The sequence below is a fragment of the Parasteatoda tepidariorum genome, chromosome 2, assembly GCF_043381705.1.
Source record: "Parasteatoda tepidariorum isolate YZ-2023 chromosome 2, CAS_Ptep_4.0, whole genome shotgun sequence".
In the NCBI taxonomy this organism is placed as follows: Eukaryota; Metazoa; Arthropoda; class Arachnida; order Araneae; family Theridiidae; genus Parasteatoda; species Parasteatoda tepidariorum.
Window position 1 is genome coordinate 31018602 of NC_092205.1, and position 20133 is coordinate 31038734.

The 20133-nt window shown below is 28.5% G+C and overlaps 1 protein-coding gene across 2 annotated transcripts in view; it reads right to left on the reverse strand.

Annotated features, from left to right (window-relative positions):
- Positions 1 to 363: 363 nt before the first annotated feature.
- Positions 364 to 20133, reverse strand: part of LOC107454944 (cell adhesion molecule Dscam1-like) — a 179637-nt gene continuing 159867 nt past the window's right edge. For both annotated transcript variants that reach the window (XM_071177420.1, XM_043040963.2), the window contains 7 exons: positions 18586 to 18753; positions 12490 to 12560; positions 10053 to 10284; positions 8473 to 8565; positions 5652 to 5837; positions 4514 to 4675; positions 364 to 2125 (listed from right to left, as the gene is read on the reverse strand). In XM_071177420.1, coding sequence (XP_071033521.1) covers positions 1863 to 2125; positions 4514 to 4675; positions 5652 to 5837; positions 8473 to 8565; positions 10053 to 10284; positions 12490 to 12560; positions 18586 to 18753 — 1175 coding nt within the window. In that variant the 3' untranslated portion in view covers positions 364 to 1862. The remainder of the gene's footprint in view (positions 2126 to 4513; positions 4676 to 5651; positions 5838 to 8472; positions 8566 to 10052; positions 10285 to 12489; positions 12561 to 18585; positions 18754 to 20133) is intronic.

Here is a 20133-nt window from a genome sequence, read left to right on the forward strand (position 1 = left end):
GCACTTCTGTATCAAGGAAGACCTAGTCATTAACAAATACATTCATAGTTTCATCTAAACTTATTTACAATTTGGCATTTGATTTTAATTCCAATCAAACTTTATGGAATGTCGTTAAAATTATTCTGCTTAAAACATAAAACACCTGAAAACGTTACCAATTAAAAACAGCAAGTGTTGAACTCAATTTAAATATTGGTCCAATTTGTTCGATTTTCTTGTTCCGACATGATACAAAATGCGTTGAATAAGCAATAAATATTTTCTCTTAATTGATATTTTATCTGTATGACAGGATTTTTTAATTACAGTTCTAAATTGTTAAATTAAATTGCTTTAAATAGATCAGGCATGAAAAATAAAAATAACTCTGCAATACTCGTTTAACAATTTGCTGTTGCACGAGACTACAAAATGTTATTTTAAGCCTCATTCATTGTCATCCCAGAATCGAGCGTCAATTATAAAAATCAATTATAACTCTGTTAATTAAGATAAGGATTGCACTATAATCAATTGCTCATAATTTTGATTGGGTAATCACATGTCATGATTACTATAATAATTATGATCATATGCCGCGATTACTATTTGTAATTGTGATCAATGATTACAAGAAATAATAATTACCATGCTCGTAATTGTATAGTCATGCACCGCGATTATAACTGAATTGATTACTTATTATAGCGATTTAAAGTATTAAGATTTCTGTTGAAAATTATTTTTACATAAAACTATATTTCCTGTTACATAGAATAAATGTCATGTTACATAGAATAAATTTCAATAAAAGTAATATTTTAGTAAAATAATCGAAGTAAAATTTAAATAATAGTAAGATTTGATAAGAATAGTAAAATAAAAGTAAAATTTTAGTAAATACACAATTTTGACTTTGCAATGCCAAGTAATTAGTGTTACTGTAATAGTGACTTATGATTACTTGATTGCTAGCAATCACAGATTCTTAGCATGATTGCTACAAATCTTTAATCATAATTACTTGCAATGAAGTGTGTTCATATCGAAGTGTTGTTCATAATTACTCATAATGGAGACTATAATTGAAATCCAAATTATGATTGGTTGTAATCACAATTAAAAGCAATTGATTACTCGTAATTCTTATCTGTAATCAATCAGCTTTGGAATTAGATAATCATTTTAAGATATTAAAATATTAAAGGAATAGTCATCTTTTTAACATTCAGACAGTGACAGTAAGAATGTTAAAAAGATGACTGTTTCTTTAATATCCTATATACCGTTGAGAGTAGATTGTAAATACCTGAGAAAAAAGATGGAAAACCAAATCATTGTGAATTTCTTGTCACACCAAGCTGGTCGTAGGAAAGTTACGTGTTAAAAGTTAGGAAGGTACATTTATAACATCAGGCAGCAACATTTTCTTTCTTACATTTATGATACTCTGATCATAGACAAACGAAAATTTATAACATAAATTTGTAAAAATCACACCGATAATTTTAACGAGTATAACAATAATATCCTTTAATATTCAAATAACATCAAAGCGTAGCGTGTCTCAGAAATGACAACAATTTGTTTGTTTGTTAATGTTTGATTTTGATAACAATTTCGTAGCGATTTAATTAACAAGATAATAATAAAATGCTTTATATTCTTTTTGTATATAAAACTTTACTTAACTTTCTCCAATAACTTACCAATAATTTTTTGAAAGACTTTTTTAATCTGAATGATAAGAGTAATGAAGAATCTAAATTTTTAAAAATTTTGACATCAAGAAAAAAGAAAACTTGTAAGTTCTAAAATCATCATTTAACATTTACATTGTTCATTTTTGATCGTTTCAGCAATGAAGTGAACGTATATTTTTATTCAATGTGATTTTGTCGTGCTGCAGTGTCCTCAGGCGCTAAAAGCTGTACCTGTTGCTGTTGTTGTAGCTGTTGTTGCTTCTTGACATCCCATGGGGCATCATACCCATCACCAGGATTCAAGATACCTACAATGGACGTCGAAGTAACAACACCTCGTCGACTGGAGGGAGGGCTGTATGTTGGAGGACGAATATATCCGTCACGATGTAGGGTTAATTGACCATCAGGAAGATGCCCGGCAAGTTGTTGCTGAAGGACTGTAATATAAACAGATGTTTCAATTGAACACATACTGGTTCAGAAAGTAGATAAATATAACCAAGCATAGGTTTTTCGAGAAACTATACTAAATTGGAAAATGGTAAAAGTAGTTAAGTCGAAAAAAACCATTCCACTATAATATGTTATCGCAATCAGCACCATCATTTATACACAAGTTACATTAATAACTTTAGATTACTTTCTTATGAGCGAAGATTGTGGCTAATGAATATTGTTAACATTGACTTATGTTACAAACCTGTTATTAATATAGATTTTTAGAATCAATTCGATTTAAGAAGTATATAAATTACATTGAAAGTATATGAATTGAATTGGATTATTGAATATTGAATAACATTAAAATATTACAATTGAATACTGACTAAGGTGAACTTGGGCATCGTTCAGTGCCTTTTTTGGAAATGAAGAAATGGCCTTTAATTACTTTCAAATTAAAAAAGTTTGAATTAGAAAAAAGTCTATTTTTTTTAAAAATTCCAAAATGTTCATTAACTTGTATAATTTTTATTTAAATATTATCTCTTTCTGCAATAAATAAATTCTAAAGAATAAATCTTGTATAGAATACTAATAATATTTTATGAAAATAGGTAAGAATATCGAATTCTAAATTAATTATTCATATGAATATAGCATCAGTATGGAAACTGAAAGATTTTTTTTATTAAAGTAATAATAATAAACCTTGAGACTGATTTCCTTACTCTAAAGGAGAAAAACTGGTGAACAAGTGTCAAAAGTAGAGAGAAGTGGATTCGAATTCAAAGGAAGGCACTGGCCCACCCTGGGCTGTCTAGCCAGATATGATGATGAATAATAATAAACCAAACTAATCGTATTTAACAAAATGTAGACTACAACATTAGAAAATAGTTGTAGTTTTCCTGTAGATACATCAGAAAATAAACTTCTGAAACAATGACTGTATAATTACTTCAAATTTACTACAGCATCACCCACCGATTCTAAGTTTCACTATTTCTTAAATTTATGATTTGAAAATGACCTCATATGAACTACAACGAATCAAATAGCTAAAAACTTATTTCCAATAAATTACTTAAATATTACTTCACATTAGTTGCAACATGACTGAAGTATTTTTGCAATTAAGATTGCACTAAAATATTACCGTTGTCTGTAAAATGACTTCAAAAATATTTGAATTCTGTAGAAAAACTGCATTTTATATTAAGCTAGGCCGACCGACCAGTGTAAGGGTCAGGGAACTGACCCTGCATCAGAAAGGTTCTGGGTTCGAATTCCGGGCAAGGCATGGATGTTCTTTCCATCTCTGTACTATGTGTTCTTACCATAGGAGCAACGTTGGCCCACCTAATATGGTGCCCCAGAAAGAGTGCCCAACAAATCTGCTCTTCACATGCCTGTATGACGAAAGGTCATTCTCCAGGTGGGCATTAAAAAATAAATATTTAGCTACGTGTGCCTAGGTCTCAATTTAATATATTTAAAATTTTTACTAACTATGCTAAATTTAGATTATTACAGGATTTTAGAAAGAATTATGTACTTAAGAAGCCTTTTAATTACCATGAGGGGTTATTTATACTTAAAAAATACTTATTATTCGCATAATGTTTTAATTTCAGAGCTATTTTCATAATGTGCGACATTCAATTCATTCGTTTTATGAACGAACTCGTTCAAGTGATAGAAGATTTTTATTACACTAGAGTCACTATTATCCGAGTTTCCACTTTAACCGAGCTATCAAATATTTCAAGGATTTTTTGTGGTTGTTCCAGTTTACCTTTTATTTTTAAAACTATCTCCGAAAAAAATTCCTAATTTTATCTTCCAAACACTCAGGAAAACGAAATCCAACAGCTTGATCGGATGAAATGATCGTTATTATCGTCAACAATGAAAAAAATTCTATCGAAGATGATAAAGACAGTGACGATTGAAATCAACATACAAAAATCTCTCATACATATGGACTAAAAGCTATCGAAAGCGCTATTGAATATATAGAACAACAAGAAGAGGTGACATCAGCATTCCAGTTATCCCTAAAAAAGTAGCGAAACATTGTTGCAGAAAAACGTTAAAGTAATGTAAAACAAAAAACGATCAAGGATTTTTTAAAGTAAAAACTCTTTCCTTCTCGGAAAGTATGCTCTTTAAGTAAGCTTTTTAATTATAAGATGAATTGTACGTGGTGTACTCGTATAAATTTGGTATTTGTTAAGTATATTACTTTTAAACTTACTCTTTTTCTTTCTCTTTTTATACTTTTCGCTTTAACCGAGTTTTTCGGTTATCCGAGTTAGTCGTGGTCATCATTAACTCGGATAATCGGGACCCTACTATATTTTTGAATTCCATGAGCAACTTACCCAGGTGCCTGTGTTGTCTGAATACAACCCTTTTGTAGCAGACCCAGGCGAATACAATTGTAGTGACGATGACGACTACGGAGGCTGCTACAGGAAGCACAAAATAATGTCTAAAATAGAAAGGAATATCTTCTTCTGATGATCGGAAGCCGATGTTGGTTTCTGGGGGAAAAGAATTAAAATTAGTAGGTTGTTAGTTAAAGTTTATAATTTAGTCCTCAAAAGATAGGTGTTATACAGAATTCTTTGCCCTGATGTGATAGTGATACCAAGAATATTAAGAAGAGAAAATAGAAAAAATTAGATGTAAAATAGCCGTCTGATAAGCAAATTTCTTTAAAAAAAAAAGTGATGTAATTGTAAATATAACGTAGTTAGATCCATAATTCTTTTTCTTTATTAATTTAAATACAACACGGGCCATTCAAAAATCATAACATTGTATTATTTTTTACAAATCTCTGGTGAAAGTTTTTATTGCATTAATTACGCTATGTGGACAATAAATCAGAAGAAAGCCAAATTTAGCCACTGCAAAAAATGTATAGTAATTGTAAATATGTTGTAGTAAGATACACAAAATATATTTTTCATTAGTTAAAGTACAACAATAGCCACTCAAAAATTATGCCATTATATTATTTTTTAGAAATCTCAGGTGAAAGTTTTTATTATATCAGCTACGCTATTGTGGAAAATGAAATAAGAAGAAAATTAAATTTAGCCACTGTAAAAAAATGTTAACATGGAAATAATTATAGAAAGCCTGGCTTTAATTTAAAAGTTTTGTTTTGTTTTGATCCAATAGGAACATCTGATATTCGCCCTCATTTTGAACTTTAGCAGCCATTCCTTATTAGTAAAAAGATGACAGATAAAGCTCATCTTGGGTGTTGATATCTTCACATTAGATCTAACCTAAATCATTAAAAACAATTCTTAGCTTTTTCCTAATTCAACTATTTTAGGAAATGAACTATAATTATTAAAAATTATTTTATTCGTACTCATTCAAATATATATATATTTTTTCTAATTCCACTAATCGGTTATAATGATGGGAGTTATGAAAGAAAGGAAGGAAGTTATAATGTATGAAGGAGGGGATATGAAAGTTGGGTATTAATAAAATAAATACCTCGCTCTGTTGTGGTGAATGATAAAGTAGAAGAAAACTCCCCTCGTCCATGTTCGTTGTAAGCTGCCAATCGTACTTCATATGTCATGGAATTTTCTAGACGACTGAGCTGGAAGAACGATTTATCTCGGGGTACGTGAACGGGATTCCAATCTTCATTGTGACGACGATATTCTACAATATATTCTGTAATAAACATGCATGATTAGAGTTTCTTACTTTCAGTTAAAGGGGAAAAAAAGAATTATTAATGTATGAAACTGAAAACGATATATATTTTTTATCTTTTAAGAAAGGGTTCGCGTGATATGTTATTCAGTTTAATTTAATGATACAAGCAGCTAAAATATTATTATTGAATGGAACTAAATTTACCAAAATTACCAGTTTTGAATAGACCTAAATTTACAAATAGACTATGGGCATCTTTTATTTAAAAAGATTAAGTTAGAACTAACTTTTTGTTAATTTTTAATTGTCTGCATTCTCTTAGAGCAAATTAATTCTTAGCTTTTTAACATCATTGAATCCTTAAATTTCAAGATAACCATGAAACGTAACGTGTTCTTTTTTTATATTTTTCCAAATATTTAAATACCTTGACCTCAATTAGTACTTGGCTTAATTTTCAATCAACAGCCAAAAAAAAAAAAAAAAAAAAAAAANAAAAAAAAAAAAAATGCATTTCTCCCTAATTTTAATGCTAATTGTTTTTCCTACACTATTTAATTAAATTTTGATCTGAGAGATCATGGGTAGTTTTAAGGCACTCCAATGGCTTACCTTTCTGATGCTGATTTTTTTTAAAATTAATCAATAATAATAATAATAATAATAATAGTTCAGATGAAATGCCTTTGTGTTAGACAACTCGCGGATAATTTCATATAATAATATAGTATAATAAAATAAGATTTGAGTTATAAACAGAGGATTTTGCGTTTTTAAAACACTAAAGGAATTTTCTATTCAATTGGATATTTTTCATATCCTAAAAACTAATAATTCTGCTCAACTGTCTTTCAAGACGAAGAAAATAATGTAACGATTCATATCAACTGTAGTCTTCTACGTTAATTTTCCTCCAACACTCTTTCTTTAACTAACTACTTCGATAAAATATGTGCAGTGTGCAAAATAAAAAGCGGACCAACCTGAATGATTTTTGATCTAGTTATCGGATCTTCACGTTCTAGGATTCTATCTTAATCATTTGAGGGGTGACTTCAAATATGCTAATTAATTAATGAAGGAGCTATTTTAAGTTACGAAATCAGACACAAAAACGTACTTTATCTGAATAAGCATTGCTTTTTTTTCCCGACGGATTAGGATTTCTGACCCCCAAAATATGATCCCCATAGTTTGATCAGGAGAGAGGTTCAAAGTTAGGACCTCTTAATAAAAATTTTATTTTTTTGCAAATTTTGTCATATCTGAAGATTTTTTAAGTGCATTAAAATATTTTTGCATACAATTTTAAATTTAGTTTACCCAAATATAATTCTGTGCAAAATAGAGCTATTTATAAATATTTATTATTTTTTTTAATAATGCTCAAGAAATTTTGAATTATAAGGTGGATAATATTTTGCATAATTTTAAATAACATAATTTTATAAGATAAAATACAAATATTGAGCGAAATCGGTAGAATAGTTCCAGAGATCTCAAATTTTAAAACTCAGGAACTATTCGACCGATTTTGCTCAAACTTTGTATTTTGCCATGTAAAATTACATTGTACATTACATTATGAAAAAAATGATAGGTTTTACAATTTAAAATTTTTTGATCATTATTAAATAAAATAATTAAAAATGATAATTATTTATTAAAAGTTATATTTTTCATGAAGTTATCTTTGGATAAACGATTATTATAACTGTGTGCAAAAAATTTTCAATTCGCTTAAAAAGTTCTTGAGATAGGCGAAATACGCAAAAAATAAAATTAACTTTAAGGGTTCCAAAGTTTGAACCTTTCTCCTGACCAAGCTATGGGAACCATATTTCCCAGAATTCCCCTGTATTTTGGGGGTCAGAAATTCAAATTCGTAAAAAAAAAAAAAAAAAAANAAAAAAAAAAAAAAAAAAAAAAAAAAAAAAAAAAAAAAAGCATTTTTATTTAGAGAAGGTACGTTTTTATGTCTGATTTTGTAACTTAAAATATCGTTTGCACTAATTAATCAGCATATTTAAGGTCACCGCCTCAAACTAATACGATTGAGTCCTCCACATTACATCAAAAGTTATTCAGTGTGGTCTATTTCTTATTTTGCGCACTGTACTATTTAAACATTCTACTGTCACGTAGTTTCTCTTTGAATTTTAAGAAAATATTTTGAAATGACTTAAATAAGACTATAAAAAGCAAGAAAATTATGAAGGATTGAATTTGTCGACTTTTAAATGGATTTAAATTTTCGAAAAAAATTTATGATCAATGATTTAAAAAAAAAAAAAAAATAACAGAAATATTATTTCTATACAGTATGGTAATTTTACAAGAGTTTTTTTTCCTTCTACTATCGTATAATCAAGTTTAAGAAGGATTAGTTGGCACGATGATATGGTTCAACCTAAGACCATAAAAATATAGTACCAAATTTAAAAGATATTATGCTTCATCATGACCATATTAATAAAATATTCCGGATCTAAAATTTCCGAGTTTGTATTCATGATTATTGTTATTTCCAAGAAAGTATCATACAAAACGAATGAAAATACTTCATGAAGATATTAAAAGAGAAAAGAAACAAAAAAACTTTGCAAGAAAAGAGAGGTATGAATTGAAGGAGAAAAGAAAATGGGTTTACGTAAAACTGGAGACATTTCTTCCGATTTCATTTGAACTATAGCTCCGGATGATGTAACGTCTGTAATTATGAAACTAGGAGGATATGGTGGATCTGAAAGGAAGAAGTTATGATGAAAATAATGCAATAAATTAATGAAGAGAATATTACGAAATTGTATTTACTGCGCATAAGCAGCAAGTACATGAAAACTCATAAAATAAGTTAAAAATATACAGAAAACAAGAAATAAGATTTAAAAAATTTTTAAAGGAGAAGAAAAAAATTATTATAAAATGTTTTTAAGGAATATTCACAAATTTAAAAACTAAAAAAAAAAGAATAAAGTAATTTTGGTGCTCGTAGCACTATTGTATTGATATGTTTTGCTTTGGCTATATTAATACAATATTAGAAAGCACAATTTTTTGCAGTTATAATCGAGTGAGCTGATGACGAGATTATATCTTTCCTTTATTTTATTTTCCAACATTTTTTCAATTTTTGTATTTGTGAATATTTTTCAAAAGCATTTTTCAATAATTTTTCTCTTCTCCCTTAAAAAAAATCTTGCATCATTTTCCTCGCTTTCTCGCTTTTCTATATATATTGAGATAGATAGATAAATAGATAGAGAGATACAAGATAAATATATACATTTAAATATATATATATTTTAATTTTAATAATATTTATTGATTTCTAAGTGAAAGCATACATTCCTTCACATTACTATGAAAATGCACCACTTGTTTGTTTGGTATTGTTTAAACATGCTTTGAAATATTGATTATAACAACACTGAATGCGAATAACAGTTTAAGTAGACAAATAACTGCTTAAATGCAATTTATACTCAATAGATCAATCAAATAAATTAAATTTATATTCATTACGGGTAAATATGTGAGAGAATCAAATGCATTGTAATTCTTATCTAGCACCCTTATTATTATTTTTTTGTCAATTGTATGATATGACGCTACTGCTGAAATCTATTGTCATTAATTAGATAATATATATAAAAAATGTATATGTATCTTCATTGTTCTTTAATGACTACTTTTCATTTTTACAAATTCTGTCAAAAATGAAGTAAAAGAAAGTATTAGCACTAAGGATTGCAAGTTATTATGTAAATTAAAAATAGAACGCTTATCGAAATCTGATAAATTGCTATTGAAGAGAGCTTGAGCATGATACTTAACCTGCTTGAGTATTAGTTAAAATTTAAGGTGTTTCTAATAATCATCCTGCAACATTTCTCTGTTTCTCCAGAAAACAAACAGGTTTCAATGTTCATCCATTCCACTTTCCTTTATAGTGATCTGTCTGTTTTTGATAGCGATTCTTTTCCTGTCTTAAATATTAATTTATAGTTTAATCTTAATAGTAATTTGTGTAAAAGTAATCAATGTGAATACTTTTTGATTTCCATTTTTGACAATGATTGTAATATATATATTAAAGGTGGCTATTGTAGAATACACTGCAATAAAAATAAATTGAAGGAATTTGTATTTGAATCCACATTTAATGTCAAAGGTGAAGTGGGAATGTATTGGTCTGGAAGGATGCGACTGAAACTCAATAAAACTTACCACTCTCCCGTGTCTTGACCTCTATTGGCTGGCATTCAGGTCCAGATCCTACGCTGTTGTATGCCTTGACCACGACATGATAAGTGGTTGATTTCTGGAGTCCTTTGATTCTGAATCGTCTACCATTTGGATCTGTTGTCGTGTGATAGACATATGCCAATGGAGAGGAACTCACTTTATATCCCAAGTAGTATCCTTTTAAGACACCATGCCATGTTTCCGCAGGCGGTGGCTGTAAAGAAAATAAATAAGCTGGAATATAGGAATTTTGTGAACTGGAATATAGTGAAATGAATGAATAAATGGATGAGAGAAATAATGAGCGAATGAAAAAATGAATGAGTGAGTGAATGAAAGGGTACATAAATAAATGACTAAATTAATGGAGGAATGAATGAGTGGAGGAATGAATAAATGAGTGGAGGAATGAATAAATGAGTGGAGGAATGAATGAATGAATGAATAAATGAATGACTGACTGACTGAATGAATGAATGAAATGATAAATGAATGAATGAATTAATGTTGGAATGAATAAATGAGTCTTGGAAATAATGAGCGAATGAATGAAGAAAGGAAGGAAAGAAAATGAATTAATGAATGAATGAAGTAAGAAAAGAATTGAATGAATGAAAGAGTGGATGATTGAGTGGAAGAACGAATAAATAAATAAATGAATGAACGAATAAATGAATTAATAAAATATAATTTAATTTTTGCTTTAATTATATATATCTCATTTCGCGTTTAAATAGTATTGTCGTTTTTATTAAGTGACTATTTAAAATAGGTCATTATAAAAAAGAAAATATACGTAAATCTTTTTCTTCATTTTCAACAGCCCTAGCGGGTCACGTGACCCTCACATCACATGTCACTTTCAACGCCTTCTTTTTGCTGTAACACCCGCATATTTTTTAATTTTCAAGTTTTAAGTCTTTTTCAGTGTCATCTAATGGTCAAGTTGATGTTTTACTCTGCATTATTTTGCAGAAAAAATTGGTATTTGTTTGCAACGCTTTAAAATCTAGTGGAATTTGAATTAATGAAATTGTTGAAGAAAGAAATGTCTGCAGACATAAAATTTTCTGGTTGTTTTTAATTAATGTTTGGAAAATTGGCAGGTAAATTATTAAATGAAAAATTATTATTATTTTTTTTTAAAAATTTGATATTTTTATTTTATTGAAGCTAAATTATTTATGAATTTGAAGCTTTAAAACCTAAAATTTTCTACACTTACATTAAGCGTTTTTCATTCTAGTTTTTAAATCAAAATAAAAAAGTATAAAAAATCATTTATTTAATATATTCATGTCTAATATATTCATGTTTAAAATATTCCTGTTTCAAAATATTCCTAATTAATTAAGTTAATTATGAATTTAAATTTATTAAAATTATATAATCTATAAAATATTTTCCAACAAAGTTATTAAATAAATTAATTATAATTTAATGTTAATTAATTTTATAATTTGTCCCAGCGTAGTTTTGTCCTCGCGAAGTTTTGTTTACGTGAAGTTTTGTCTGCGAAGCTTTGTTCGGCGAAGTTTCGGCAGCGAAAATTCGACCCATTACCAATTGAATATATGAAAAAAATATATAAAGAATTGATTATTTAAAAGAAAAACAATTTATTAGATGGAGCCGTGGTGGCTCAGGGGATAGAGTGCTCACTTTCCAATGAGGTGAACCGGGTTCAAATCCCAGCAATGACTGGTCGATACGAATACCGCACCCGGATCGCACCGAGCACAGTGCTGACGTAAAAATATCCTCAGTGGTAGACAGATCATGGATTAGAGTCCACTTATCATTGGGCTAACCGTGTAGGTTTTCGTGGATTTCCTCTCCGTGTAACGAAAATGCGGGTTAGTTCCACCGAAAATTGAATTTCTCTCAATGATCCAGGAGTCCCCCTGTTTTCTGAATTAGGTTCAAAATTACAAGGCAATGGAGGTGAACATTAGTAGTCGTAAAACCCAAAAATTGGGTCGGCTGTTCAACGACGGTCATAAAATAAGAAAATGTTTATTAGATGAGAATTATATAAAAATATCATGGAGCACTCATTTTGATAGTTTTTATAAAAGCTAGTTTTTCCTTATTTTTTGATTCCCTCATTTACAATTTTTTTAATCAACAAAGCGTATTAAAATACTTTGCCGAAAGACTTTCGCAATACAAAATCTAAATAAGGAATATATTAAGTGAAATTTCGAAACATTCAGTTTTTTAAGATTAAGAGCACATTTAGATTGGCAATAAGTGCAGAATATTAATTTATTTGTTTTACTTTATTTGTAACATAATTTTAAACGGGAAATAGCATTTTTGTAAACAGATTCTAAATTTAAATTTGATTTTAACAAATTAACTAAAATGATATTTAACATGATCTTCAGATCTAAATTCATATTAAAAACAAACTTACCTTCCAGGTAATTTCTATTAATTTTGATCCTATTGAGTGGGCGTGAACATCAGTTGGAGCAGCACTAGGAGCTGTAATCATATTTAAAATCACCATTACATTGAATTTTAGTATAAAAAATAATAAAAACTAATGACATATAAGGTAACTCTATCATATAATGCCATATGAGGTCATTTTATCACATAATATCACATGAATGTTATTAGAGGTAACTTTGTCATACAATGTCACATGAACGTCATATAAGGTAACTTTATCATATAATGTTGTATGACGTATATTTTAATGTCACATGAGATAATCTGAATATACTTCAAAGTATAATAACAAAGTAATAAGTAATTAAAATTGGATATGGAGCAGAATCTGAACAATATATATATAGAAATATTCATCTTACATAATACTCATTTACATTTTAATTTTATTGAATTATTTAAAAAGTAAAACAATTATCCCATATTTTGGATAACTTAGTCATTATTATTTGTTGTTATGGACATTAAAAGTTAACTAATTTAGTAAATTCCAAATACATACCTGCCAACTTTTACGCATTTGGCGTAAAATTTTATTTCTATATTTAAAGTGGTAGCAAAATATATGCTTTCTATATATTCCTTGCATTTATAAACTTAATTTATAATTTTTTTAATCCACCACTATTTTTTTAAAAATTAAGCATATATAATAATATGTAATACTATTATATTAATCCGCATAAGCTTGTTCAAAATACCGCGAATGTTGCAGCCTAAAATTGCATTTTAAATTTAAATTTACTACCACTGGGGAAAATCATCCTTGAAAGGATTAAATGTTGGCAGGTATGCAAATATTTAGTGCTTGAAAAGCTTTACAACTTGAAGTTAATCAATAAAGAAAAACTATTAGTTTCGATGTTAATTCAGTTATAGGTAAAAAGGTTTAAACGTTACATAAGTAACTAAACAGGTCTCGGACACTGTAAAAAATTCTGGTTAAAATTACGGTATAAAGTACCAGCACTAATTGTGCTTTATCCCAAAAAGTCTATTTTACCGTAAAATCTATTTTTACCACAAACTATTTTTCTACTGTAAGGTATTTAACATAATTTTTACAGAAATATTTATTTACTTACAGTGATTCAGTGATTTTAAGGTAACTATTGCTGTAAAAATTACGGTACATCAGACTTTTTGCTCCATAAAATTTTCCTGTAAAAGTGGATTTTAGGGTGAAAAGTAACGGAAACTTGAGTGACAGTACTTTTTAGCGTAATTTGATCTGTTTTTTTTTCTTTACAGTGAGTGTTTCAAATTAAATTCCCTGTAATTACATAAAATCTTTAAATAGTTCGTTCCTACTCAAGTATTTTCAGCACATGCAACTCATATTTACTTCGAATTATTATTTGAGAATGATATAAGAATTTAATTTGAAAAATTTTAATAATATATTTAATTGCAAATGATGAAAATTTATTGCAGTAAATAGAACATAACAGCGCATTTCCATATGCCGAGATATTGCCACTTAACGAAAAACTAATTAAAAACCTAGAGCCATATTTATCTCCCGTTACTTTATAGGTGTGGTATCAGAAAAGGGTATGCTAAGTTAAACAGACGTCGTACAAACAGGCTGTTGCTTTGGAAAGTGTCGCTGCATCGTAAAAATGTTCGAAGTTACCGTATTTTTACGACTTTTTTACGAGACTGCGTCAATTTGCTTTTATTATGACGGAGGATATTTATCCTAAGGCTAATAATACGGGATGAATGGGAAAAGGAAAAGGATCTTGATATTTTTGATTTTTAAAAAGATAAAAATGATTAAAAAAAATATGAGAATGACTGAGGAACTAAAGAAAACAAATTGAGAAAATAGTTTTCCTCCCAAGATGCTAGTATAATCCTATGGTTTTTCGTACTTTAATACATGGGTATTAGTACAGATATAAAATTAATAACATTTTTAATTTTAGTGAAAAATTTAAGATTTTTATAACAACTTTTGAATTAAGTACTATATTTTCCTCTTTTTTGAAAAATGATGAACGAATACGAAATTTGTATAAAAATAATAAAAAATATGCATAGCAATAAAATTGCTATTGCCTGATTAAAGTTTGAATTAAAGTATTTACTTTATTTATGCATTCAAGTTTTTTTTCTTCTAAAAATGTAAAATGCTGTGTTCAGTTATCTCTTATAAATTGTATGCTTGACATGGTTGTCTTGATTAAGACGATTGATTGATTGATAATTTCGATTTTGATGTTTTGATGAAGAATTAGTTTTGTGACTTACTATATCATATACAAATGATCCAATTGTAAATATTTTTTTGTAGATATTTTTTACTTTAAGCGAAAATAATTTTTGTTACAAAAACTCCCAAAAAGAAAACTCTCCAATTTCGAAAATTTAACGGTTCTTGAGCTATATTTCGTTACTTTTAGCATTTATTTTGTCGTGAATCATGCCATTGACGAAACTCGAACTCTCAAATATTTGACGAAACCGCATTTCCTCCAGCGTGTTATTTTATTCATCTGTCATCTGGGAGTTCATGATTTTGACGGAACTCGCATCTTTAGACTAATAAAGTTTGAAAGTTATTTCGATACATCGTATAATCAAGGTCAAATATTCACTAGGAGCAATGGTTATGTCAAAAATTATTTGAGTATTTTTCAAAAATTTCGAAACGAATATTTTTTTACAGTTTTTCTTTGAATAACTTCATTGCATACCAAATTACAACAGAGCTTTGTGGAATATTTTCAAACTACTGCTTAGCAATTTCAAATATTATTTCGTAGTATCACTTTTGTAGTGAAAAAGGTTAATCGTAAACATGGCTGCGAGGAAGGCAATTTTGACGCTTTACAAAACTAAGCGAGGTTCCATTAAGGCCGTTGAGGTTTTATGAGTAGCTTAATGCACGTGATTTCTCTGTGTGTGCATTGCAATTCTCGAAAGCGTTTCGCCCACACAAAATGCATAATTTAATTCTCTCCGGGCATCCTCTCCCTTCCTTTCGCGTGTTGGTTTATTCACTGAAAATAAATGGATATGTTGAAACGGGAAGAGAAATCTGTCATTTTATCAATTATACAGATTCTTTCATGGGTAAATGATTACCTGAGGCAGAGTGAAAGATGAATGGCGATAGGTGGAAAATATTTGCGCTTTTAATGTTTTGTAAATGTGAGGGGGGAATTTGAAGATTCATATTGAATGCGTGTATATATAATTTTTGCAGTTATTTAAATAAAAATTGCGCGTAAAATGTATTTTTAATTAAATAGTCTGCAATAAATTTAACTTTCTTATTAAATAGATCAAAAATTGTTCTAATAACAAATGAAAGATTTTTCAATACATTTGTGAATAGTGCGTTAGTAAAGAAAGTATATTTGTTGGCAATTTAAAAGATTGTTCTATTTTCTCTTGCTATTTGAGTAAATTTTCATCGTATTGCTTGAAGTGATTCGGATATATTTTGCTTAGTTTTTGTTTCAAATAAACAAAAAAAAATCAGAGTACTTAATTTACCATGCTTACAAAAATACTCTAATAATGAATAAATCAATTAAGAGGCGTTGCGAAACGGAAAATTATTCAAAAGGTTTTGACGGGAAGCTACTAATAGTCTTATGATAAGATTTTGGTAAGTGATTTTATATTGTTTTATTACCGGCGTTGAGCATCCAACTCGTTTCTGAGTTTAGGACTATCATTGTTCAACTGCATATCCTTTTGTAATTTTGAACAAAACACAGAAGACAAGAGAAATCCTGGATCAAGAAATAGAACAAACTATCCTTCGTGTAGGATTTTTGATTTAACTAACACATATTTGTGTTACAGGGAAAAGAGAACCTCTAAAACCTCCCACGGATATCCGTGGGGCAGGTTATTCTTACCCTTGATCCGTTTATTACTGCGGATATTTTAGATCAGCACTGTGGTTGGTGCGAGCCGGGAGCAAAATTCGTAACAACCAGCCAAGGCTGAGATGCGAACCTGGGTCACCTCATTGGGAGATGAACGCTCTACCCTATGAGCCACTTGATATGTGATTGAATCAAAAGGAAAGCATTTTGAAAAGTACACACGCTTGTGAAATTTTCCAAAAATTTGAAGAATGGAGCTAAATTTTTATGGAGCATCAATTTATATGGTTGGCTCTTTTCGTTGAGAAGAAGTATAAGTGCCTGTAATTGTAACGAACTTCGGCAAAATTAATAGATTTTAACAATAACTTATACTATATAGTTTTCTAAGACTTTTAACTAAACTTTATTTTTTTGTCTTTCTAGATCAATTTAAATAACTAAATATTGAAAAAAAAATATAAAAAATATTTTTAGAAAAAAAATAGGTTTGCCTTATATTAGTTTTTAAATATACATTTAAACCATACTTTATTTTTCAGATCAAATTAGAGGACGCAAAAATTATTCGTATTAAAATCAACTTAGCCTAAAATATTTTATAAATTTCCAGGTGCACATAAAAATTTTAGTAAAAACAAAAAACTTTGTTTGTTTCAAACGGATCGAACCAATTTCGTAAAATTCATTATTGTACAGATTTTTGAAACTATCTGAGTTGATTTTGAAACTTAACGCCTCTCATTTTCGTTATGAAAAACTATTCTTAATTCTTTATGTTTACACGACATATGAAAAGATTCATTAGAGGGAAAAATATTAAAAACGGAACTATTATTTTTCTCAAAACAAATAACAGAACTGCTTGTCTCGAAAATTATAAGAACGTTTTTTCTGTAATTTAAAAAAAAGTAACTCCCATGTTTTAGTTTCTATTTTCAGTTCATTAATCATAATTTCTAACAATTGCTTTCTGTGAGAAACTAAACCTACCCATGACAGGTTATTACTTTTCTGTAAAAGTTGTTTCCCAACAAGGCCACTTCCTTTGCAGAAAAACAACGACGTTAGGAACTAAAGGCTGATAGTGAGCGAGAATCACCGCTGCGCGAGGTGATAAATGGTTTAATTAACTCTACCGAGAGTTACTTTACGAACGATTATTTTTACTCCTTTATTCTTTAACTTAATCGTTCGAAATCTCTGGAATATATCGTATTATATTACATTTATTTTCACTTTCTTAATGGTGGAGCTTTTACGGCTTCTGCACCACGTTTCTCTAAGGCGTCGTTAGAAGTGGAATTTCCTAATTTGGTATATGCAGCGAAAATGTATTTATTTCTGGAATGTCATCAATGCAAGCAATTATTTTAAGTAAAAGGTTGATCTTTCATTCTCAGAGTTCTATTACAAAAAGTAATTTTGAGGTATGTGTATTTAATGGAAGAAAATCACCATTTGGAATTGTGATTATCACCATATATTTCATCTTTTTATCTGAATGATTATTCCAATGTTGAACAATATTTTTGGATGTTTATTTTCGATGCAATAAAAACTCAATTCATGCAAAAATTTAAAATTAAATTTGGCCATTATTTAAAATTTGAAAAAATAAATCATTACATAAAAATTTAAGTTAAATGTAAGCAACAATTAATCCAATTTAAACATTATCGAAATTTGTAATTAAATTAAAATACTAATACACGTTTAAACTAAATAAATAAAGAAGCTGAAATTAAGTAAAATATTAATAAAACTTAAGTTAAAATATAAGTAAAATTTAAATTAAAATGTTGGTCAACCTTAAATTAAAATTTGAATTAAACTTAAATTAAAATAATGTGGCGGTTTCATTATTAGTTCTTACTCTGTGTACTTTTGACTTGTGTTTGTGTATCATTTGTTTTTCATTGCATTTACATTTCAATTTTTGAATTTTTAATTCCTTTTCCTTATTTAGTTTATTCAGTATGGGGCCTCGGTCACAGTCAGCTTTTGGTATTACCACTGACGACAGAAAGGCTCCTGTGTGTTAGCAGACAGTGTGTCTCCTGATGAAATGCTGTTTTGCTAAGATACTTGATTTGTGTTTCTAATATTCTAAATTATTAAAATAATAGTATAACTTAAATTAAAATGTACTAATAAACTAAAACTGTATATATATATATATATANTATATATATTGTATACCCTACCTTCTTCTTTTGTTTGAAGTTGTCTCGCTTGAGAGGGTTCACTCAGTCCAACACCATTTTCTGCGAGCACTTGGACAGAGTATGAAGTGCCCGGATGGAGATTCTCCAAATAAGTGGCCAGTTCGCTACCTCCCAGAACCACTTGATGAAGTTGTTTACCAGTTGCTCCTGTAATGAAATGTGCCATAGTGAATCACATTTTTGAGTTATTCCATAGTGGGTTATTATTTAGTAGCTTCATACTTTTTTTTATCACGAGCTTGATTTATATATCACTTTAAACAATGAGTAAATTTGATGCTTTAAAATATTTGCGATAATTACGGGAATTGTTGGCTTAACGTACTTTAAAAATAGAATGAAAAGTCTTTTATTCTGATCTTGAATAATGAAAATAGTATGAAAATGGTAACAAAATTATACATATAACATAACTGGATATTTTATTTTTCAGGTAGAAAGAGAAAATTGATGTTTCTTTAATACACTAAAAAAACTTCGTTTAATGCATTCATTAATTTATACAGTTTATTAATTTCCATCCAATGATCCAAGTGTTACAATGAATTTCAAAAAACTACTATATTGATTATCTTAGTATTTTTATAACTCCATTATACTTAATACATAAATGATTAATTTGGTTTCAAACTAGTTGAATTGTATTATATATATATTTTTTTAAATATTATTTTGTTTGAAGAAAAGCAACAATTTAAGTACGTTGCAGGTTAAAGTAGTCCAAAAGATTTTTAAATGGAGTGAAAAGTTATCTTTACTAAAGTATAATGGATTAAAAGTTTATCTTCATAAGATACCACTAATTATAGATTGATAACTATTAACTTCAAGAAACTGATTTATTACGCATTTTGCCCACTAAAAAACATTATTAGAGTAATATGAGCTGTGTATGAAGGTAAGTATATTGAACTTTTATCGAGTTCTAACGACATTCAATTTCATTAGGATTTGCGAGGTTTTCACTACTTCGACCTAACTTTCTTTAAAATGGAGTTCACCAATTTTTATTCAGCACACCTTTAATAATGGGTTTATGCACATGATTTTAAAACATTACATTTTACTAAATATTAGTATATTTTTGATTTCGTTTATTTGAATACGCCCATTTTTCCAAAAAATACATTAAAAAATAAAAATTTTCGCTTGCATATAATCTTTTATTCAAATGAAGAGGGACATAGTTCATTGCATGATTAAGTGTACAAAGCATGATTTTGTAGTTAACTCTTTGAAATGCTTTTAGAAACTCCAGTTAGAAAGTGTTATCACCCCACAAAATTGGGGCATTTCATTATTAATTTGCTTTAAAACTTCGGATCGAATGCTATTTAAATCACATGAGCTGATCTCTAGCAGATGATTTCGTCTATGATGCAGCAACCAAAACTTTGGTCTAAATTTATTTCTTTAGACGTGGACTAAGAGATATATTAGCTTTTTTTTACTAATTATGTTTGATACAGAAATGAATAGATGCAGTTTTGGAAGTTACAATGGTTTAGGAGCAAAATCTCACTGCCA